At 39.8% G+C, this 23,768-nt stretch overlaps 1 protein-coding gene and 1 non-coding gene across 2 annotated transcripts; both read right to left on the bottom strand.

Annotated features, from left to right (window-relative positions):
• Positions 1-13,485: 13,485 nt before the first annotated feature.
• RPS20 (ribosomal protein S20) lies at positions 13,486-15,369 on the bottom strand. The gene is made up of 4 exons (XM_090282854.1): positions 15,264-15,369; positions 14,955-15,054; positions 14,581-14,654; positions 13,486-14,148 (listed from the first exon to the last, which is right to left on the bottom strand). Exons 1-4 carry the CDS (start codon positions 15,264-15,266, stop codon positions 13,966-13,968), a joined length of 360 nt encoding a protein of 119 aa, XP_090138980.1. The 5' UTR covers positions 15,267-15,369; the 3' UTR covers positions 13,486-13,965.
• LOC150004410 (small nucleolar RNA U54) lies at positions 14,725-14,791 on the bottom strand. Its single transcript, XR_016512570.1, has one exon. It is a non-coding gene; the product is annotated as a small nucleolar RNA U54 (small nucleolar RNA).
• Positions 15,370-23,768: the final 8,399 nt, after the last annotated feature.

The raw sequence follows: 23,768 nt of genomic DNA, 5'->3' as shown, positions 1-23,768 counted from the left end.
GTGCAACAGCACTACCTAAGACACAGAGGCAGACACAGGAGCCTGTCAAGTTGAGGAGACAGAGAAGTATGCCCCAAAAGAGGGAATGGCTCAAGGTTCCAGTGGGAGAACTAAGAAACAAGAAGAAACCCATTCTAAAAGATGAGGAGATAGCCTAACAGACACAGAGTTCAAAACACTAGTGATAAAGATGCTCGCAGACTTGAAAAATATGCTTGAGTATGGCAAATGCAGAAGAGAAGAAGTGAAGGCTAAGCTAAGTGAAACAAAAGAAAATGCACATGAAACCAATGGTGAAGGGAAGGAAACTGGGGTTCAAATCAATGATTTAGAACATAAAGAAGAAATAAACAGTCAACCAGTACAGAATGAGAAAACAAGAATTGAAAAAACCGAGGAGAGGCTTAGGAACATCTGGGACAACTTTAAACGTGCCAACATCTGAACCATAGGGGTGCCAGAAGAAGAGAAAGAGCAAGAAATCAAAAGCTTATGTGAAAAAATAATGAAGGAAAACTTCCCAAATTTGGTGAAGGAAATAGACATACAAGTCCAGGAAGCACAGAGAGTCCCAAACAAGCTAGAACCAAAGAGGACCACACCAAGACACATCATAATTAAAATGACAAAAGTTAAAGATAAGGAGAGAATCTTAAAAGCAGCAAGAGAAAAGAAGAGAGTTACCTACAAAGGGGTATCTGTAAGACTATCAGCTGATTTCTCAAAAGAAAGTTTGCAGGCAAGAATATTCAGAGTGATGAAAAGCAAGGATCTACAACCGAGATTACTCTACCCAGCAAAGCTATCATTTAGAATGGAAGGGCAGGTAAGGTGCTTCCCAGACAGGTAAAGCTAAAGGAGTTCATCATCACCAAGCCCTTATTATATGAAATGTTAAAGGGACTTATTTAAGAAAAAGATCAGAACTATGAACACTAAATGACAACAAACGCACAACTATCAACAACTGAATCTAAAAAATAAAAATAAAAACAAACTAAGTAAACAACCAGAACAGGAACAGAATCATAGGTATGGGGGTCATTTGGAGGGTTATCAGCTGGGAGGAGGAAAAGAGAGAAATGGTACAAGGATTAAGAAGAAATTGGTAGGTACAAAATAGACAGGGGGAAGTTAAGAATAATATAGGATAGGGTGAAGTCAAAGAATTTATATTCATGCCCCATGGATGTGAAATAGGAAGGGTGGGATTGCTGGAGGGAAGTGGGATACTGGGCGGAGGGGAGCAAAAGGAAAAGAAATTGGAACAATTGTAACGGTATAATCAATAAAATATACTTAAAATTATAAAAATAAATAAAAATTATAGACAATAAATGCATTTCCTTGTTTGTTAAATGAAGTAGGCTTTCCATTTTAGTACAACTCCTCACAATGTTGATATTTGTTGTATAATAACTTCAGGAACTGGTGACTTTGCAAAATCTTATACATAACTGTAATTATAAAGATATCTCCTAAGGTTGAGTAGATTTAAAACAATATGACTTTCAGTGCCATCAGGAGGTGAGTTGAGGTCACAAAGATTTATAATTGAACGAGGCCTGGAGTACACATCCCTGCATGTGTGAACATATTTCCCACCAACTACCCAGGCAGATTAGTGCCTAAGGGGCTGTTTTATTAAGTAGCCATGTAAAAAGAAAAAAATCTCCCTCAAGAATCTCTTCAAAGTTGCAGTTAAATTGTGCAATAATTTAAATTTGCTATAATAAATTTCATACCAATCCTGAGTCCCTGGGATGAATAAAAACATACAAATATATAATGTGCGGTAAGTGAGCTCCAAGACCTTCTGAAGAACTGAAGAGTCATCCTCAACGACACAGACAGGGAGGGTGGAGAGGGCAAAGAGGGTTCTGAGGGCTGGTCTATTGCTACCACTCCCTAGAAGGGCCCAGGCAGTACCAGGGTAAGGTGCCATGTTCTCTAGTCCCAAGAAAACAGCAAAGAGAAGGAATGCTATAGCACCTGTGTTCAGAAGGACATGGGGAAATGGAATCTGGGGGATTTAGAACAATTCCCCTTGGTTCTCAAGAAGGGCCAGGTAAGCAAAGAGAGCTGAACATAATCACAGATTTATTTCATTATTACAATGTGCTGCTCTCACCCTCCACAACACCCATGGAGCTTCAAGGAAAGGAGTGAGAAAATAAGTAAAGCTATTGTTCCCCCTCAGTGGGGCTCGTTCTCTTCCATCAATGTCCAGGACATCTTGACCATGGATCTCCACCAAGGACAGCCCAGGGAGATGTGGGAGGAAAGGAATAGAGGGAGCTGGTTCAGATTGCACCCTTGACTCTCTAACCTGTTTTAAGTGAGGGTGTTTTACACTCCTTATTTAAACATCAACTAATTATTAAGGTATAATTTTAAATGTACAATTTGATGAGTTTGACATGCTTTATTTTTAGAGGAGGATCCCTGCTGCCTTTAGTTATCCTCAGGGTCTGGCAACTCCACCTGTGTAGCTGGAAAAGCTCTCCAGTCACATTGACGGCTGACTGTCTTGCAGAGTTAGTAATGGACCTTTACTGTGCACCATAGAGTTAGACAGGGGTGGGATGTCTTGCATATTCATTAGAAAGGAGAAATAGACAACTTTCTAGGAGTATCAGAGCATAACTTGGACAACTCTTCACTCTGCCTTTCAATATCTTCCTTCCCAGCCAGGTACAAGGAGAGAAAGAAAAGAGTGGTGTGGGCACAGGAAACTCCGTCTGGATACAGGTGTCTCTCAATGGTGGAAAGAGGCGCTGAAAACCATGATAAGGTATTGCTGTGTGTGTGTGGTGGGGGATGGGATAAAATCTGAGCACATAAGTTAGGTTTATGTTTGATATTCCCCTAATACTACATCAACTTAAATTCTCTTCAAAAAAATACTTTTTAAAAGGCATTCTGGATAAAGAGAGTGGGGAGAAGATTTTTCCTCAGGATTAAATCCATGAGGGCCTTTGGGAGCTGGAGAGAAAAGTGATGTCATCTGAAGGAGAGCACTTTGGCAGACAGGCCAGAAGCCAGGCTCAGCCAATGACAGGCCCCAAAGTCAGCGCCCCCAGCCTGGTCCTCAAACAGAGTAAATCACCCCCTGGGCTGAGATGGTTGCAACCTGGGGGCAAGGAACTACATGAAGGCCTGGAGAGAAGGAAAAAGAAGGGCCCTTGATAAAATAAGCTTGTTCAAATTCTTACAGGTGTACCTTCTTCCAAAATGGTGTCAGTAGAGAAAACCAGAAAGCAAGGATTTTGATTTTTTTCTTTGTTTAATATCCCCTAGGGAGGGGGATAGAAATCAGTATTTCTTGTCTATGCTATGTCAGGTACTGTGTTAAGTGCTTAATGTCCACGCTCTCATTAAAAAAAAATTATAAAAATCTCCCTTTTTTGAGAAATGAGGAGCTGGCATGGAAATGAAAAGAAAAGAGGACTTTAAAAAAAAGTAAAAGTAGAGAGGTTACTCTTCTACAGAGAATGGAAAAGTTATTTATCAGGCATGCTTAGATGCACTACTATGTGTTGGTCAAATCAATTCAATAGCATTCACCAATGAATGATGGAATTTTTAGACCCAGCTGTGGAAGGCTGAGTTTTTTTTTCTGGGTAATTATAGACAAAAAGGGTGTCCAAGATTAGCCTAACCAGTCACTTTCAGAATCACAAAAGAGAGAGTCATGGTGAGCCAACTAAAACAAGAGAGGTCTGGAAAAGTTAAAGGCATTCATATATAAGGGGGAAAGGAGTAGGAAGTCAAGACATTAGTTGATGCTAACTTTTAATGGGAAGTACAACTAATTGCAAAGGTTAGTGTCCCTGCACATAGACTAAACAATGCTCACTACCTAAAATGTTTAGCCTCTTTGATCTCATCTTAATAAGAAAGTGAAGGTTGTTTGTGCAGAGGATTGGGGAATCTCTAAGGTCTAGACATAAAACTTTTCTCTATATTTAGCTTCCACATAAAGAGAACATTTCTTCTTTGGCACCTTCTTAACCTGGTTGAGATCCCTGACTGATGTCAAATAGTGTTTCAGTGCATCACAGAAAAAAAGAGCACTGAACTCTATCTTGGTTCTATAACTGAATCATTGCTCAAGTAAATGGTGAAGCTATTTCAATGTGAAAGTAAATACATTCCCCATCAAGCCCCCAATAAGTTTAGTATGCACGTGGCACCATATATAATTATTACTGACTATATGCCCTATGCTGTACTTTACATCCCTGTGACTATTTTGTGACTACCAATTTGTATTTTTTAATCCCTTCACCTTTCTCACCCAGCCCCCCAAACTCCCTCCACTCTGGCAACCATCAGTCTGATCTCGGTATTCTATGAGTCCTAAACAGTTATCTTTTAGATCAGTTAAAAATAAGAAAAAGAAAAGAATTTATTTACCTTCATATATTCATTTTTCTATTTCTTCCTTTCTTTATGTAGATCTGAGTTTCTGACCTATATCATTTTCCTTCTGCCTGTAGACTTTCTTCTAATCCTCCAGGATAGGTCCATTGGCAATGAATTATCTCAATTTTTGTTTGTCTGAAAAAATCTGTATTCTTCTTCATTTTTGAAGAATTGTTTTCCTGGATACAGTTTTTCTTTCAACCCTATAAAGATTTTATTCCACTCTCTTCTTCCTTGTATCATTTCCAAGGAGGTGGCTGCTGTAATTCTTATCCTTGTTCCTCTATAGGAAAGTTGTCCCCCAACCCCAACCCCGCCTTCGGATTCTTTCAGTTTTCTCTTGTCTTTGCTGTTTTATAGCTTGACTATGACAGACCTAGCTATAGCTTTTAGGTATTTACTTAACATGGTGTTCTCTGAGATTCTTGGATTTGTAGTTTGGTGTCTGTCAATAATTTTGGAAAATTACCAGGTATTATTACTGCAAACATTTCTTCTCCATTCTTTCTATATTTTCTTCCTGGAATTCCTATTATGTACATGTTACAACTTTTATAATTTCCATTATTTCTTAGATGTTCTGCTGTTTTTTCCTCTTTTAATTTTGAGAAATTTCTATTGACTTATCAGCAAGCTCACAGATTATTTCCTCTGCTACCTAGTTCCCAGATGAGCCCATCAAAGACATTCTGTTACTGTGCTGTTGACCTCTAACAGTTCCTTTTGATTCTTTTTTAGTTTCTATCTTTTTCTTTACACTATCAATGTTCATGAATGCTATCTACTTTCCCCACGAGAGCCTTTCCCATTTTCATCGTAGCTATTTGCAATTACCTTTCTGATAATTTCATTGTCATTGTTTCGTGACTCTAGTTCTGATGGTTGCTTTGTCTCTATGTCTGTGTTTTTCTTGCCTTTTGGCACACCTTGATATTTTTTTAAAATTTGAAATCTGAATATACTTTATCAAGTAATAAAAACTGAGTAAATAGGTCATTTATGTAGGAATTTGTGTTATTCTCGATAGGAATTGGGCTGTGTTCAGTGTTTGTTGCAGCTATAAACATTACAGGCTTCAAATTCCTACAGAGGGTCTGTCTTTTCCTCCTCCCTTGATTTTGGGGTTTCTCTTTGAACTGCTGTGTCTTGAAGCTCTTTTAGCTCTAATCTATAATTATTATTACAGTTATTATTACTGTAATAATGCTAGGTCATGGGGGAGAGGGAATTCTTTTATTTTCTAATCAAGTTTCAGAATTTTAGTTGTCTACTCCTCAGGACACGGATCAGAAAAGTTTCTGTCCCAGGACCTGGCTGTGTAGCTCAGTTGGTTAGAGCATTGTCCTGATACACCAAGGTTGTAGGTTTCATCCCAGGTCAGGGCACATATAAGAATCAATCAAAGAATGCATAACTAAGTGGAACAACAAATTGATGTTTCTCAAATAAATAAACAAACAAATAAGTGTTTCTGTCTCTTCTTTCCTGGTATAGCTTTCCCTCTTTATTGCTCCTACTCCCTTTCTTGGCTTCACCATCTTAAAATTTTCCCTCAAAATTCACTCGCTACTGACTGTAAATTTATTTATTTAGTTTTCCTTAGGTGAGATGAAAGACTGAAGCTGGCTAAATTGGAGCAGAGTTCTCTTCCTCAGGTGGGATAATGTTTCAAAATTGCCTCCTCAGTCCTTTTTCTTGGACATCAGGCCTTTAAGAGTCTCTGAGTGTTTCACAAGGCTACTCTTTTTCTACCCCTGGTAGATTGCTCAGGGAGCTTTTGGGAATCCATCTGAGAACCTAGTGGGGTCCCTTGAGGAAAAATCTGTGAAAGTATGGGCCCTACCCAATGACTGTAGCCCCCAGTTTTTCACTCTAATGCTAGTCTGCAAGCAGCCTCCAGCAATTTGTCAAAATTACTATTTTTAAAATGTTTATATTTAAAAAAATTGATTTTAGAGAGAGGAAGGGAGACAGAAACATTGCTTTGTTATTCCACTTATTTTTGCATTCATTGATTGCTTCTTGTATGTGCCCTGACCGGGGATTGATGATGCTCTAACCAACTGAACTAGCTGGCCAGGGCCAATTTGTCAAAATCACTGTTTCAGTATTCCAAACAGCTTGACACTTAGTGGCTTCTGCTTCAGGTATCTTGTTGGTTGTGACCAATTCTCTAGATTTGGGGGGGGTGTGGTTTGCCCTGTGATCTTAGTTCTCTTATAGGTATGAGAAAAATTTTGATTTTCAGTTCTTCCAGCTTTTTCTTGTCAAAAAGAATAACAACTTCCAGCCTCCTGGCATGTCAGAGCAGAAACTACTATGACATCAGCAATTTGGATCACCACTGGCTCTTAATAATGCTTGAGCTAGGAAATGAAAAGGAAAGAAGAAAATCTACTTTCTGGCTACAATTGATTTTCAAAAGGCACATCTGAAGAGGTAAAACATTTGAGAACCAGATGAAGAATATCTTTGAAGTGAGTTTATGAATTAAGCAAAGCAGAAAGGAGTCTGTTAATAGTAGGGTGACCTAATTATTCAGCATTTACACTAGAGCATTTCTGAGAGTAAAGAGATTTCATTATTTACATGCAGGAAACAGACATAAACCAAGACTCTCCCAGGCAAATTGCAATGTATGGGCAGCAGATACTAATAGCCACAGTCATATCATTAAAGGCAATAAAGGCTAGGAGATTAGTTTAAAGTAACTCCTTTTCCTCTTCACACTGATTATTTAAAATTACCTCTCTGGTTTTGTGCATCTCCTTGGACTTTCAATACTGTGTATATGTATTTAAAAATAAAAAAGTACTTATTATTCACTAGAACTCCTTTCCAACAAAAAACTTATTTTATCGTTACTAAACTCTGTGCCCTAGCAATTTTAAAATTAAAAAATGCTAACACTTCTCTAAAGCTGTTTATGCCAATATTCTCAGATCTCTAGTCAGAATTAAAACAAAAGGAAGCCCTCTTGTAATTATGGAGTATAACATCATTTCTACTAATTATGTTTTATAGCTATTGGAAGAAGTTAGCATCACATCCATTTAGGATCATGGAAAATTTACTTATCTTCAATGTAATCATTAATTTTGGAATTTCAAAGCTGAAAGGGAGTTCTGAGATCATTAAGTTTAAATCTTTATACAGCAGGTATCTAAATCCCAGAGAGGTCAGATTACTTGCTCAAGGACAAACAGGAGAGAAGAACAGGAATGGGAACTCACATCTACTGGTCCCAAGTCCTGTGCCCTTTTCCACTCCACATTGTGTAGATTTTTATATATATATATATATATATATATATATCCTCCGCTGCCTTGCGGCATACCTCTTCAGGGGAAAGGCTAAGGGAGTAAACCCCGACAGAAAATCCGGAGCTGGAGTCCCTAAGGCGGTTTGACGTTGTAGTCAACACCGGCAACTCCTGCGGCGCACCTGAACCCAAGCTGTATTGACTCCGTCTTTCCCTTGGATCCTTCAGCTGCGAAGAGAGGGGGGGTCTGCTGCATGGGCAACAGCAGACCCTCCATATTACCCTGCCCAGGCTCTGTAGCTTCAGCGTCATCGCAAGATGTCGATTCAACACGGGAGGAGACAGATACTACCATGTCACTCCCGAGTCGGACTGCACAGCCATTCTCGGCGGTGCAGATAGACTCTTAAGAAGCTACACCATCGTCTCTCGAGATGGACGGCTGCCGACGGTATATATATATACACACACACACATATATAAAACACATATATAATACATATATTTGTTATTTTATGTATATACATATTATACACTCATGTATATATTATAATGTAATTATATATGTATTATATGTAGTATTATATATAAATCACAATTTGGATGCTACTATGAGATTGTCAAATATTTTGACCTCCATTCTTCCAGAATGTAATTATCAGAATCTTTGTTGCACATCTTCCCTTTCATTCATGGATTTCATGGTCCATCACTTTCTAATATTCTTTTGTAAAATACTTAGAGTAAAAACACAACATGAGATCTCTGCTGATGCCAATCAGAGGCTCCAACATGGGCAGGACCCACTTGCCACTAAGGTAGCTCTATCCTCAAGGAATACACTCCTCACCCTTAATTCTTATCTGGTTTAGGAGACAAGACTTCCCTTTGTTCTTAATGTCTTATAGAGATTTTTCTTCTGCTTTTTATAGTAGCTTCTCTTTTCACTGATTCAGGTGTTTGTGCAAGGCTAGGCAGTTGACCAACTTTAGCAACAAATTCTTTGCTGTATTTAAAATAATTTTTCTCTGGCACTAGCTTCTTGAAATTGAGTGATATTCAGAGTTCTCTTTTCCCCTTAGAAGTACATATTGGTAGTTGATGAAACTAAACTACTGGAAGGGCCATCCCTCTCTGAATGTTACTTGAGACCTTGCTTCTCACTGAGAAGTGTGTATGTTTGTCTATCTAAAAACTGATTCTGGTAGATTAGGGGCAGTGGTTAGGGACTGGTGTTCGGGGAGAGCTGAGGGGCAAGCCCCCAACCCAGGCATGTGCCCCAACCGGGAATCAAACCAGCAAACCTTTGCTTTGTGGGATGATGCCTAACCCATTGAGCCATGCTGGCCAAGGCTTTATACACATCTATCCAGCAGTCTACCAAATATCTCCATGAGAATGTCACATGGCCACTTCAACTGTGTTTCGTCGTCGGCAGCCGTCCGTCTCGAGAGACGATGGTGTAGCTTAAGAGTCTATCTGCACCGCCGAGAATGGCTGTGCAGTCCGACTCGGGAGTGACATCGTATCTGTCTCCTCCCGTGTTGAATCGACATCTTGCGATGACGCTGAAGCTACAGAGCCTGGGCAGGGTGATATGGAGGGTCTGCTGTTGCCCATGCAGCAGACCCCCCCTCTCTTCGCAGCTGAAGGGTCCAAGGGAAAGACGGAGTCAATACAGCTTGGCTTCAGGTGCGCCGCAGGAGTTGCCGGTGTTGACTACAACGTCAAACCGCCTTAGGGACTCCGGCTCCGGATTTTCTGTCGGGGTTTACTCCCTTAGCCTTTCCCCTGAAGAGGTATGCCGCAAGGCAGCGGAGGTTTTTTGGAGTCAGAGTTTTCCTTCTCTGTGTTTAAACCTCTAATATTCTCTACAAGTGTCCTGTCAGCTATCCAATGCTCAAGACATCACATCACTCTTCATTTACCCTTCTTCCTCCTATCCAAACTAATTGGAAATACAGGGAGGGACAAAAGTAGGTTTACAGTTGTTTGTGTGGAAAATAATACAAGTAATAAGTACAAGAATAAACTGTTTTGAGTACTCACAATTATAAACCTACTTATGCCCCACCCTATATAGATTCTACCTTCTGAAAACTTCTCATAGCAATAGAACCTTTTCATTCCAATTTCCACTACAATTATGTGTACAAGACCTACCAGAGACCTATATGGATTCCTCTCCACTCCACTGCTTCTTGGTCTGGTACCTTCTACCTCAGGCTAGGATAACTGGACTTCTGCCTTGCTCTTTACAGAATAGCTTTTCTACTGGACATTATGCCCTAGGGAAGACATCCTTTAGGAGCTTTCCTGAAGGAAAAGAATGGCTAGAGCAGCATCTCTTTAAATGAATTTAAGGGCCTCTTATGAAGCAATGGCCCATGAGAACATGATGGCCTTTTAGCACAGTATAACAATTGAGGTTCAAAGTGATTCTCCATCCTATTAAGTCCTAATAAGTGGTATGCTACTCTATTTAATAAAGCAGGGACAGGTATAGCACATTTTAGAGGAGCTACACTGAGAATGGATAAAAAGCTTTAGAAAGGAAAGGATTAAGCTTTAGTTACCTGTAAAACTATTTTTCAGAATGCAACATTGCCTAATTGAGGTGTTTCTGAAACTCAGAGATCACAAAGGATGAAAAATGTTTTTCTCCTTAGCAGCTGCCCCAGTTTAGAAAACACTTGTGTCCTGTCTCTCTCAGAGACGCCTGCCTCTCCTTAGACTTTAGGCTAGTTGGCCACCTTAAGGCCTCATCTTCCCAAGGAGTTCCAGAAAAATCATAAAACTTGAGGTTTGCTAAGCTTTTGTTATTGTTGTAAGGGAGTGACTTTCTAGTTCTGTACATCCCAAGCAGAAACTAGAAGTCTTTATTAAATTTTAAATAGAAAAATGATGTGATCTGATTTAAATACTTAAAAGATAGTTTTAGCATCCATGAAAAAAAAAAAAAAGAGAGAGAGAGAGAGAGAATGAGCCCGGGATGGAGGCAAGAGTGAAAGCAGGGAGACCAGCCTAGGTAGGAAGTGATGGTGGACCATATAATCCAGCAATCCCACTTCTGAAAATTTGCTTGGCTCTTGAAGAGGTATTTGCATACCCATGTTCATAGTAGCACTCTTCACAATAGCTAAGAAGTGGGAACAACCCAAATGTCCATTAAGAAATGAATTTTTAAAAAGTAGGATGTATACAATAAATTATTCAACCTTAAAAGGTAATTGCCGATGCTACAAAATGAATGAACCCTGAGGACATTAAGTAAAACTCAGTCAGTCAGAAAGACAAATACTATGTGATTCCACTTTGATAAGGTACCTTACACAAATTCTTAGAAACAGTAAGTAGAATGGTGGTCCAAAGCTGGGGGAAGTGGTAGTTATGATTTAATACGTAGTTAGTTTTGCACGATGAAGTGTCCAGAAATCTGTTTCACAGCATGTATACTACTGAACTACACACTTTTTTAAAAAAAGGTTAAAGTCTATGTTAAGAATTTTTTAAAAACTGGCAGTGGCATGGATTTGTAATTGCTGTTCATTTTAGTGGTGGCTGAAAATGAATTAAACTTCCCAACTAAAAGACACAGATTATTTGATAAAAAACAAAGATCCAATTATATGATGCCTACAAGACACTCACTTGGATCTAAGACACATAAAGGCTGAAAAAGTCATGCAAGACTTAAGGATGGGGATCCTTTCTGGGAAATGAGTCATTAGGTGACTTTGTCTTAGTACAGAGTGCACTTACACAAACTAGACAGTGTACCTACTATACACCTATAGTATAGCCTATTACTCCTAGGCTGCAAACCTGTAGAGCCTTACTGTACTGAATATTGTAGGCAATTAAAATACAATGGTTAGGTATTTGTATCTAAACAGAGAAAAGGAACAGTAAAAATACAGTGTAAGAGATAAAAATGATACATCTGTATAGGGCACAGTGTGAATGGAACTTCCAGGACTGCAATTTGCTCTGGGTTGTGTCAGTGAGCGCTGAGCGAATGTGAAGGCCTAGGGCAGTTACTGTACACTACTATAGGCTCTTTAAACTTGGTAAGCTGTACATCTAGAGTCCCAAAGAGGCAAAGGAAGTTTTATATGCCTTTGAGATACTCTAAGTATCCTCATCTGGCATAAGAACTGAGGCTCAGGGATGTTAAGTATCTTATGAAGCCCACATATGCAAGTAACCAAGTCTGGAGCAGCTCTAATTGCACAGCCAACAATTTCTACTTCTACACACTCTTGCCTGTTAAGCTCACATCTGCACAGCCTGCACATTCACACTTAAGTATGTCCAGTGAAGAAATCTGATCCAGCAGTGCAGACATGGTAATTTGTTTCATGTTTAGCTCATTTCTAAAACAGCAGTACTGAGTCCAAAAGGAATGAGGTAAGGACAGAGGCCTCCCGTTTCAACCCTCCTGTACTCTCCAATCCAGACAAGCTGGCCAATACTCAGAATCACTGCCATCATTACAACTCTACTTAACCTATCCTTAGTTCATTACTAACAATATTCAAAGGCCCTGTAGAGGATTTATTTCCAAGTAGATATTACTAATGAGTAAGAAATTTAAAGACAAGTTTTCTAAGTGCTGTATTACAGGCTAGTTATTGCCCTTATATACAACCCCAAATACAAGTGTAAAAATTTATAATCACTGATGCAATCACTTTGGCATACATCAAATTCAGAACTGCATGAAAGCCATGAAGCTGCTCTTTCATCTTGACTTACTCAACCATTTTCACAATAACCTGTTCTTGCAGTGATAAGTGGCTTTAATGTTTTCACAGAATTTAGATGGCTTCTCAATCATCAGGAAATAGACTGAATTCCAATAACTTCTATGTTGCAATGTTTCATTAAAGCAAGCCTGTAGGTACTTCGTCTGGGGACCATAAGTTACCAGGTACTTGTTTTAAAATCGTTAACAGCTACCTAAGTAGCAAGCACTGTTACCACTAGTGGAGTATGCTCAAAATTGAGCTAGACACAAGCTGGTAGTAGCCCACTATATTGCTTTTAATAATTCCTTCACCTCTTCTGGAATTAAATAAAAAACACCAACTACCCTATGGAAGAATGGATCACTGCAGGACTCAGGAATCTAAATTCACTGTATTTCTTGAACGGGTATGTTTATAGCCCCGTTTATTGAACCATATCCATGAAATCTTTCGTTATTGCTGCTTTCCAAGCTAATTAAAATAAGCTGATTTGAATGCTACTGGCTACCCTCAAATATTTTTATGTAAGTTTGCATTTAAATATCTTCAGGCCCTGGCCAGGTGGGTCAGTTGGATTGAGCGTCCTCCCATACACCAACACGTTGCAGGTTTGATTCGTGGTCAGGGCAGTTACCTAGGTTGGGGGTTCCATCCCCAACCATAGCACATACTGGTACAACTGCTGTTTCTTTTTCTCTTCCTCTCTGGGAAAGGTATGGATTTCAAGAGTAATTCAATTATGAGTAGCAAATGTGAGACCATTTTCTCAAGGGAGTATTTGTAAAAATGTTTATATACTTTGTCAGAAATATTTCTGGAAATTTTCTCTTAACAGAAAGTTAAGATATTTATAAAGATATTCTATTATAAATTTTGATAGCAAAACTTCAAACAGTTTAATGGGGCACCAAGAGATGGATTCTCTGTTATGCTACTATCAAGCTCTAGGACTTGGTCAAGTTAAAACAACAAAGCCAGTTCCTGGATCTCCACAATGGGAATAGAATTCAGCAAAGTAAGTAGAGAACCTACTATTAAACAATGTTACTTATGATGCCAATAGGGATCTGACCTTCATTACAAACTTTTCAGTCCTAAAGTTAACATAAAAAAGCTTGAATCATCTACATTACATTAAGCCAATTTCCTGGTTCTTGCCCTCTAGTACACTAGGCTCTAAACCAGGGTTGTACATTTTAGAATGTTCTTTGGAAAAGCTACAATATGCAGCCAGTTACCATCACACTGTATACGTTCATCAGCGACCCAGTCTTATTTACTCTTTTTAAACAAAATTCAGTTATCCCATGATTCCAAGTGCAAATTGGTTCAGCTGACTCTAGGAAATATAATGAAAAATTAAAACAGGGCAGACCACCATAGCTCATCCATCAAATTTTGATTATTCTACTTGGAAAGTAGAATAAAATTCATAGTGCAACTGTATTTCTAAGATCCACCTGTATCACAAATAAAAGCCAACAAAATTTAACAACTGATAGTCAATTTATTAAAAAGGTTGATTTAAGCATCTGCAATGGTGACTTCAACCTCGACGCCCGGCTCAATACTGATGGAAGTAATCTGCTTAACAATCTCAGAAGGGCTGTGCAAGTCAATGAGCCGCTTGTGGATCCTCATCTGAAATCGATCCCAAGTCTTAGAACCCTCCCCACAGGGAGTTTTTCTTGTAGTGATTCTCAGAGTCTGCAACAAAACACAGAGGAAATCAAGCATTTATGGTTTTATGCTTATCTCTAGGACATCTGTAAAGTATTATTCTTAAGTATTCCATTTGAAAATGTCCCGGAGCATCATTCCTCTTTACATAAGTAAGTTTTCAGACATTATCAAATTTATAGCAGCCAAGTCTGTTTTCACTCAGCCACCCTTGGAGCTTGTGACTGTAGAACACCATACCACACCAAGAAAATGGCAATAAAAAGCCTTCAACCTTTACCTCTTAAAAGTTACATACTTAGCATGAACCAACCTCTACCAGCAATTTTTATTTGGTTTGTATTGTTAGCACCAGCATATAAAACTTAGGGCACCCAAACCTCTTATCATAAAAGTTAAAAGTTGAAATGTATAGAACCCTAAACAACTCCTACTTCCTGTCCCTAAGATTTACTTCACCTTGGTAGGCATCCGAACTGGTCCTTTCACTTTGAGGTTCTTTTCCTTTGCGCCTCTGATCAAGTCAGCACACACTACAAAGAAATAAAAATATCTCTCAGTTCATTTAAAACAACGCCAGTTGGCTTAAGAATTTTTAACTGCTGCTGGCTCAGAATAGCGTATAAAAACTATCACCATAATTCAACAAGTAGTAATCTCCTCATCGCCAACTATGATATCAAAAGCACAATACAAATCAAATGTGGATCGTTGTCTTTTCAGGGTAAGCAACCTATCACTTCACTTCTCTTTGAGTCAATCTTGTACAGTGCAAGTCACATTCGTCGCTTTTTTGGCCCAAAGGTCTCACCCCTACCAACTACTATACTGACCCTTCTCCAGAGACTTGACATTCCGGCTGGTTAGAGTAATTCTAATTCGGTGAATCGCCACCTCTGGTTCCACGGGTGTCTTTCCGGTATCTTTAAAAGCCTATTGCACAAGAAAAACAACACTTTAAAGAAGTCTGTCAGTTCTGAAGAGGAACGTTATCAGTTCTTCCGCCATTTCAGGAGTTCCATGACTAGTGAGTCCTTTACTCACCGCCTCCCCCCATCCCGGCATCCGTCCCCAGAAAAGAAAGACACCCGGGACCAAGTCCCGCCACCGCCACGACAGCGCGGCGCCGCGCTCCGTCTCACCATTGCTGCGGCACGGCTTCCTGACCGACTTGTTCCTCGGCGAGAGCGAACAGCGGTGAGTCAGGAGCAGAAGGGAGCTGAACTACAGAGCAGCACCTACAACCGCGACTTCCTCAAAAAGAAAAGCTCGTGGCCAGCGTGGCGCTTATATAGCTGCGCTTGCGTCTGCATCCGGGTCCCGAGCGTCTCTCTCTGTTGCCCCGGAAAAGGAATTGCTCCGTTGGCTTTGGAGGCCCTAGATGCGGCTGCCCGAGCCGGGGCTGGAGGGCCGCTGAGTTGGCGGGAAAGGCGTGGGTTCTAGCGCCCCCTGTCGAACGGGCGGAGTCAGATCTCCTTAAGATGGGGGACCTGCCAGCGCAGTCGCCAGGGTTCCCCGGCTAGCCATCAAGCAAAGGAAGACAAGGAGAATGCGACCTGGCCTAAAATCTGAGAAACTCCTCTGTCTGGTGAGCTTGCCTCCAACTTCCTCAGGGTCAAAACAAATACTGTGGTTTTTACAATGCAAAATTTGCTTCCCATGCAAACCGAGTCACTCGCTGTTTGAGCAAGTGGGTAACTTTTCTGAGTTTAATTCAAGTGGATGGTAGGAAAAATGATTCTGCTAAACTGGGCATTTTTTCAAAATCAATAGGTAGTTATTTTCATGGTCTGAAATATCCTTTCTTGGTATTCAGCTCTGGCTTCCCAGATCTGTAGAAGCACCTACATCTGTTTCTAGAAAGCACTTGATCTTGGGTTCTCCCCTTCCAGGACAGTGAGGGCAAAAATCAGGCTTCCGGGATTATCTTGGAGCATGTTGTACATCTCGAGGCCCAGCCTGGACACCCAGACTATCCACATAATTCTAAAACATATGATCTCCTCTCTCTTCCAGTAAAATAGTGCTGAACAGGACCCTTCAAGATCTTCCTAATACTGAGCATCTATTTATAACCAAATATGGGAAAAAGTACAGTAGAAAAACCAAGAGTAGTCAACTGACCTAGGTAGTCAGAAGAGATAGTGTAGTGGGGACAAATCTATCTAAACATGAAGAGCTGGTTTAAAAGAATGAAATACAGAGCAGAAGGAAGAGTAAATAACCTCATTATATTACATGTGGACCTCAGAGGGCAGAAGAGTTATTTGCTCAGACACAAGGAATTGGTGAATGACAGAGCTCTAACCCCTCTAATTAGGACTCTTTCTTGAACCTTTCTCTTCTGTTCCTTGGAAGGAAATTATATTTGAAATTCTTATCAAGTAATAATATTGACTTATTAACTGGCTTTCTTTGGCTTGCAAAGAATATATACCTGATTTTGCTGCCATTTAATGATGCATTCACACGTGAAATTTTGGGTATTGTCCAGTTGAGTTATTTTAAAATGTCATCCATTGCCCTGGCTGGGTGGATCACTTGGTTGGAGCATCTTACTGTACACCAAAAGGTTGCGAGTTTGATCCCTGGTCAGACCACATACCTAGGTTATGGATTCCATCCCTTTCAGGAGTATACAGGAGACAACCAATGGATGTTTCTCTCACATTGATGTTTCTTTCTCTCTCCTTTCCTCCCTCCTTCCTTCTCTCTCCCTTCCTCTCTCTCCCTTCCTCTTTCTGTAAAATCAATAAATATGTCCTTGGGTGAGGATTGAAAAAATAAAAAGAATGTCAGCCATTGGCTATAAATGCTATACTAGTAGAATTTCCAGCAGGAAATCTGAAAACCTGCATTCTTGCTTTCCTAGCTATAACCAAAATGAGCCTTCATAATTTAGGGCTTTAACTTAGCAGTATTGTGATCAGCAAATAAAAGGGCAACTGCTTAATCTCCCTGGGATGTGATCAGCCACTATTGCATTAGTACCAGAAATGAATGTGTGTTTTCAGACAGCTTACAGCAGCATCCACATTTTACTAATGCTCGAAGGACAACCAGAAACTGAGTGATGGAGTGCTTAAGAAATACATTGATGATTTGTTTCAGAAACAGATCTGGTACATCTATTCTTATGCTTGCATTCCCCTTCGAGTGCTTGAGGAAATGGTGAACAAATTAACTTCCTTAACCATAGAAAAAGAATTCCAGTATAGACAAAAGGCATAATGTGGCCAGGCATTCATGGGGATAATTGTTGATGTGGCTGGAACTAAGGAAATAGCTGGTTAAGATAATATGAGACAAATGTAATGAAAAACTTCACTATTTTTTAAGTTGATATGGTTTAGTTTTAAACATTTTGTTGTATTTATCTCTTGAAAGTTCACTACTATTATAGTCCCCAAATTTTAATTTAATATGTAATGTTTTAAATTGGATGTAAGATATTCATTGAAGAAAATGTACAATTTAACAGTATGAACAAAAGAAGAAGAAAATACATAATGCCACCATTCAGAGATAAACCACTGTTTACACCTTCAGGTGTGTATATATCTCTTTTTTAAAATGGGATTATAGCTCTGGCTGGGTGGCTCAAGTTGGTTGGAACTTCGTCTGAAAAACCACAGGATTTCGAGTTTGATTCCTGGTCAGGTCAGGGCATGTACCTGAGTTGCAGGTTTGATCTCTCGTGGAGGTGTTTATGGAAGGCAACAGATCAATGTTTCTCTCTCTTTTTCTTCCTCTCACTCTAAAAATCAATGAACATATCCTTAGGTGAGGTTAAAAAATAATAAATAAATGGCTTATATTCTATACAGTTTGGTAAGCTGCTTTATTCACAAACTATATTATTATAATAACTATACTTATGCAACATCCCCTTTAATGATGGATGGAATTGTATGAATTGTTCATTCATAATTTATATAATTTGTCCTCTAATTTTAGACATTTAGGGCATTTTCCCGTTTTTCACTCTTGCATACAGTACCATGAGGTACATGCTTGTAGACCAGCGTTTCTCAGTCTCAGCACAGTTGACACTTTGGGCAAGATGAGTCTTTGCTGTGGGGGGCTATCCTATGCATTGTAGCATGTTTAATTGCTTTTCTGGCCTTCACCCACTAGATGCCTGTGGCAGCTGTGACAATCAAAAAGGTCTCCAAAATTCACCCTCCCTGTCAGCCCCCCACTATGTGAACCATTGCTGTAGATGAATCTTTCAGCTCATTTTCAATGCCTTAGATTAAGTGCCAGATATACTTATCCTTTGATAGCTTAACCAAAGAATAAGCATATTTTAAATACTTTGGCATCAGGTAAATTGCCCTATGGGAAGGTTATACCCAAGTAGATACTTCTAACAGCAGTATAATGATTTTACTATGAAAAATAGAATTAAACATTCCTCTCTATTTAATATTTAAAAATAGTCTTATGACCATTACAAGCTTTGTTTTAAACATCTCTAGCCATAACCTTCCTTTATTAGTTTTTGTAGTTCTTTTAAAATTGTCTTGTAAAGACTTCTACTACAGTTATTGGTATCTTTCTGTGGACGGCCATCTACTGGTCTTTTGCTGCAATGACAGTGTCATTGTGCTCCTTCCAAAAGGAAATTAGAAGCAATGAAAAACTAATTCAGGGTACATGTGTGTATATTTATGAATAAAATTATAAAGGAAAAATGTCAAATGAATGTGGATGAGCCTGTTTATACACTATTTTATTTTCTGTATTTTTGATCTAAATAAATTTGTGTTAAAATATTGAAGTCTGAAATTAAGAAAAACCAGAGAGTTTAAAATGTTTCCTTTGGTTACCCATGTTACATTGGTAGGGGAGTGAGATGTGGAGGCAATTCCTTGTGGTTTACTAGGGTTACGTGTGAGGACTTACTACAGGGCATATGATAGTAGCCAACATTATTGGAAGTACACTGCCTGTATTAGTGTTGATTTGCTTGATCTGAACGTCAATCCTGGGAGATAAGTACTATTATTCATATTGTATATACGAGGAAGCTGAGTTTAGATGAACTGCTCTAGGCCATAGGAAAAGCCAGTGTTTGAACCCATGCAGTCTAACTCTAGACTCTGTACCCTTAGCCACTACGCTATACTCTTCTCTTGACTATTTATGTTATATGCATATGTTTGCTTTTGTCTTGATCATTAGTAGCAGTACTCTATCTGAGAGGTACCAAGTCCTGTTATGTTAAATAGCATGACATAGAAGGACTTTATATATTGTACTTTAGTTGAAGTCAGACATTTCATTGATCTACTAATATGTGTTACAAGGTCAAAGCCCATTTTTTAATTTTTTCACTTTTTTAGTTTGAAATTTCATAGCTATCCAAGGCCAGTTAACTCTATTTGCTCATTTTTACTAAGAATGATTTATATGGAACATGCTTTGCTTGGTATTTTCAATCATGTTTAACTGCAGACTGCATAGAAATCTCTGTGGGGGCGGGAGATAAATGTCCTACCCTCAAAGCCTCATAGTTCCCTTTCCCCCACTTTTCTTCTCCTGTTCTCTGGCCTACAGCACTAGAACTTCTCAAGTGTCCAGAAATACAATTTGGAAAATTACTGATCTACTTTAGTCACATAGTGCCATTTCTGAACTTTAGCAGATAACCTGCAGAGGGTTTCCATAGTCACACATACTATGCAGGGGAGCCAGAGACATATTTATCTATCAGTCACTTTTTCCTGGGTTCGTGTTTTTCATGTTGTATAGAATTTTAATAGAACTTTGAAGAAATTATTTCTACTGTTTACCTTCTTTTGTGAGAAGATTGGACCCTAGGCTTTAGCCACACAATAATTCTGCTCTGTTGCTTTTGTGTGGTGGACCGCCTCCTACACAGCAGTGTTGTCCCCCCACCTGCTATGCACATGGTTGCGGAATGCCCTCCTCTTGAGTGTAGGAACCTATGACTTGCTTCTAAACACTAGAATTTGGCAAAAGTTCTGGGATGTCACTTCCGTGAATAGATAAAGCAAGATTCTGACTTCGGTCTTGCTAGCAGACTGTCTCCCTCACCAGCTTTGGTGAAGCGAGTGGCCATGTCTGGAGCTGCTGTATGGAGAGGCTCACAGGGCAAGGAAATAAGGTCAGCCTCTGGCTGACAGCTGGTGAGGAACTGAGGCTCTCAGTCCACCAGCTCCCGAAGGATTGAAATTCCACCAATCACCGTGTGGTTTGGGAAGCAGGTCCCTACTTGGTTGAGCTTTCAGGTGCAATTTCAGCACTGGCTGACACCTTGACTGTAGCCTTATTGAGAGCCCTTGAATAGAGGACCCTCCAAAGCCTAGTCTGGATTCCTGATCCACAGAAACTATGAGCTAATAACAGTGTGTTGTTTTTAGCTGCTAAATGTGGGGTAATTTGTTATTCAGCAATAGATAACTAATATGTTGTACATATACAACATTTTTATACTGATAAAATCAGATGAAAATGGTCATTTAGGAGACCCAAAAGGGAAATCTGAGGAAGATGTGATTAGGCAGCACTGAAATGCCTGTGTTGTTGCAGGGAAGTTAGGATTCTGGGCTGATTGTTTAAGAGATACCTGTCCTTCGGAGTTCCTTCTTGTTGCCTTCATGAAACGCTTACCTGCCATCAGCAAGGCTGCACATCTTCATAATCCTGAGGCTCCACGTTTCCTCCAATCTGCTTGTCTCTAGTAGTGTCTTTTGACTGGCATTGTGTGCTGAGGAGTAACCTCAGAGTAGCCTCCATACCTCCCTTAAAGTTTTGGGCCAAATTCCTAATTATGATTTGAATTACTATTATGTTTTTGGTCATTTGAAACCCACTTAAAGTTCAGTGATTATATTTTTTTCTACCTCTTTGATTAAAGCTGGTCATTACACAGATATTATGGACTGATCCCACTGTGTCCAGGCAGAGTTCTGGGAATACAATGGAAAACAAGACACTGTACTCCTGCCTGATGGAACATGCATTTCAATGGAAGAGACAGATCACTACCTGTGAATCAGGTAAATAAGAATTTCAGACAGGGATATAGTCTATGAAGAAAAGAGCACAGGAGAAGTGGGTAGAGCACAATGAGGGGGGCAGAGGCTGTGTGGTCAGGGAAGGCCTCTGAAGAGGCACATGAGTCAGGGCCCCTGGTTGAAAGATATAGAAGCTTCTTCCAGATCACTTTAGGCAGGTTAAAACATAGCGGCAGAATATGTAGCAGAGCTGGGAAAGCGGCCTCAGAGAATGTGCCACAGGAACAGTGTCCCAGTCATGACCTGGGGCTGAGCTCCGGTGTTGCAGAAGGCTCTTCTGACCCAGGCTGTGCTGGACAGTGGCTACCAGACACTATGCTGAAGCCGCTGTCTCTGCTACCACTGGAAACTGGATCCATGCTCTGCTGTGGTCACCACTTGTTCCAGAAGGGATTCTGCATGGTTCCTTGTTTCTTTATGCCAACATCTGATGGGCAGAGCACAGCTTATGTGGCCATGGCCAAGCTGCTGGGAAAATGGTGTCTGCGTTTTCAGCTGTGTAACTAAAGAGAATGACAAATGTCAACTCAGGAAGTGATATTTGAGCAGAGGATGGAATCACAGGAAGGAGCCAGCCATGTAGTAATTTGAGGAAAGAGCTTCTCAGTCAAAGGGGATGGCAAAGTTTGTAGGGTAAGAAGTAAGCATGCTGTGTTTGACGAACTGAGAACAGTGGGTGAGGGAGAGGGTGAACGGAGATGACATCAGAGAGGGGGCGGGGGCCAGGTAATGCAGTACTTTGTAAAGTAGCAGTAGGAGCTTGGATTTTATCTTAAGTGCAACAGGAAGCTGCCTGTGATAATTTCCTAGGGCTACTATAAAAAATTACCACACACTGGGTGGCTTAAAACAATATAAATTTATTCCATCACAATTCTGGAGGCCTGAAGTCCCAAATGAAAGCATTTGCAAGGTTGGTTTCTCCTGGAGGCTTTGAGTGCAAATCCATTTCATATCTTTCCTACCTTCCATGCCTCTCTTCTACCAATCCTAGGCGTTCCATGTCCGTGGACTTATTGCTCCCATCTCTGCCTTCTTCTCCACATGGCTTTCTACTGGTGTCTTTCAGTCAAATTTCCCTCTCCTTGCTCCTGTAAGGACACCAGTCATTGGATTTGGGGACCACACTAAATCCAGGATGATCTTATCCAGAGATTCCTAACTGAATTACATCTGCAAAGACTATTTCCAAGTAAGGTCACATTCACAGGTACTGAGTGTTAGGACTTGGTCTTTTGGGGGACACTATTTAACTCTACTCTGCTGGAGGGTTTTTGGCAGGAGAGGAATGTGATATGATTACATTTTGAAGAGATGAATTGTAAGAGGACAACAGTGAAAACAAGAAGTTAGGAGGCTATTGCAGGTAGCAATGATCTTAGTGGTATGTGTAAGAGTGGTAGCCTTGAAGATAAAGGCAATTGGATATTGGAAATATAGTTTGGAAGTAGATTCTATATGACTTGGTAATGGGTTTGATGTAGGTAGTGAGGAACGGGATGAATCAAAATGGGTTTTGAGCATGATGAGCAAGGCCATTTACTGAGATGGAGAATCCTGCAGGACAGGTTAAGGATGAAGACTGAGAGTTCTATTTTAAACACATTCCGTCTAATGAATATTAAATATCTAAAGCTATGTGTACCAAAGCTATTAGAGCTTAAGGCAGAAGGAAAAGTCAGTAACACTGATGTTTAAACTCTTTATTTGAAATTGTGGTATTTTGTTTGTCGTGGAATATTTTGCTTTTTAAAAATGTTGCATTACAATATCGTTTTTCTTGATTACTGAGTTTTTTGGCGCTCCTTAAATATTACACTGAGGTGATACCTTCCAAGGCCTCCTCCTGATCCTGGCTCTGATGGGCACACGTAGGAGAAGCAGCTGTGGTGCAGCAAAGGGGACACTGGAAAGGAGTTGAGAATGTTCACAAGTCCAAGCTCTACAATTTCTAGGTATGCCACCTCTGAAGAGTCATTTAATCTACATGAATGGCCTTAGTTTTCTCATTTTTAAAAGGAGGGTGTTGAACTTAATAATCTTCCAACTTTGAAAATCTATTGCATGGAACCAAACAGACTCAAGGATATCATTTCAGCCTTAACATTACCAGATGTGCAAGATGGCTTCTGCCTTCTCTGTCCCGTCTTTCTGCTTCCCAGAACTAGAAAAGCTAGATTTAGGATCAATAGGGAGAGGAGGCTTAAAATAGTAGAGGAAGGTACCTTCTCTCCATTTCAAGTTCTTTGCCCTATGATTGCTATCCATATGATTTGGTCAGGTATGGACAGATGCAGTACATGACCAAGCTATCATTATTATTAGTGGCAACTTTCACTCAAGAGTGGCCCAGTTTGGATTATAAATTTTGTGATTTCCTTATTCAAGCACAAGTTTAACCCATGATAGTGGGAAGCTTTGCATTGGATTTGTTTAGAGGCTTAAACAGAATTTGACTGAGTTTTAATAACCTGAAGTTCCAGAGAGTCACAGACTCTCTCCTAGATTTTTAAAAAAGATTTTTAAAATTTATTTTTAGAGGGAAGGGAGGGGTGGGAGAAAGAGATGAAGAGAAACATCAGTGTGTGGTTACTTTTTGCT

The sequence above is a fragment of the Furipterus horrens genome, unplaced genomic scaffold (genome assembly GCF_987537825.1).
Source record: "Furipterus horrens unplaced genomic scaffold, mFurHor1.1.pri manual_scaffold_7, whole genome shotgun sequence".
Lineage (NCBI taxonomy): Eukaryota > Metazoa > Chordata > Mammalia > Chiroptera > Furipteridae > Furipterus > Furipterus horrens.
The sequence above is the reverse complement of the archived record's forward strand: the minus strand, read 5'-3'. Positions and strand labels throughout refer to the sequence as shown.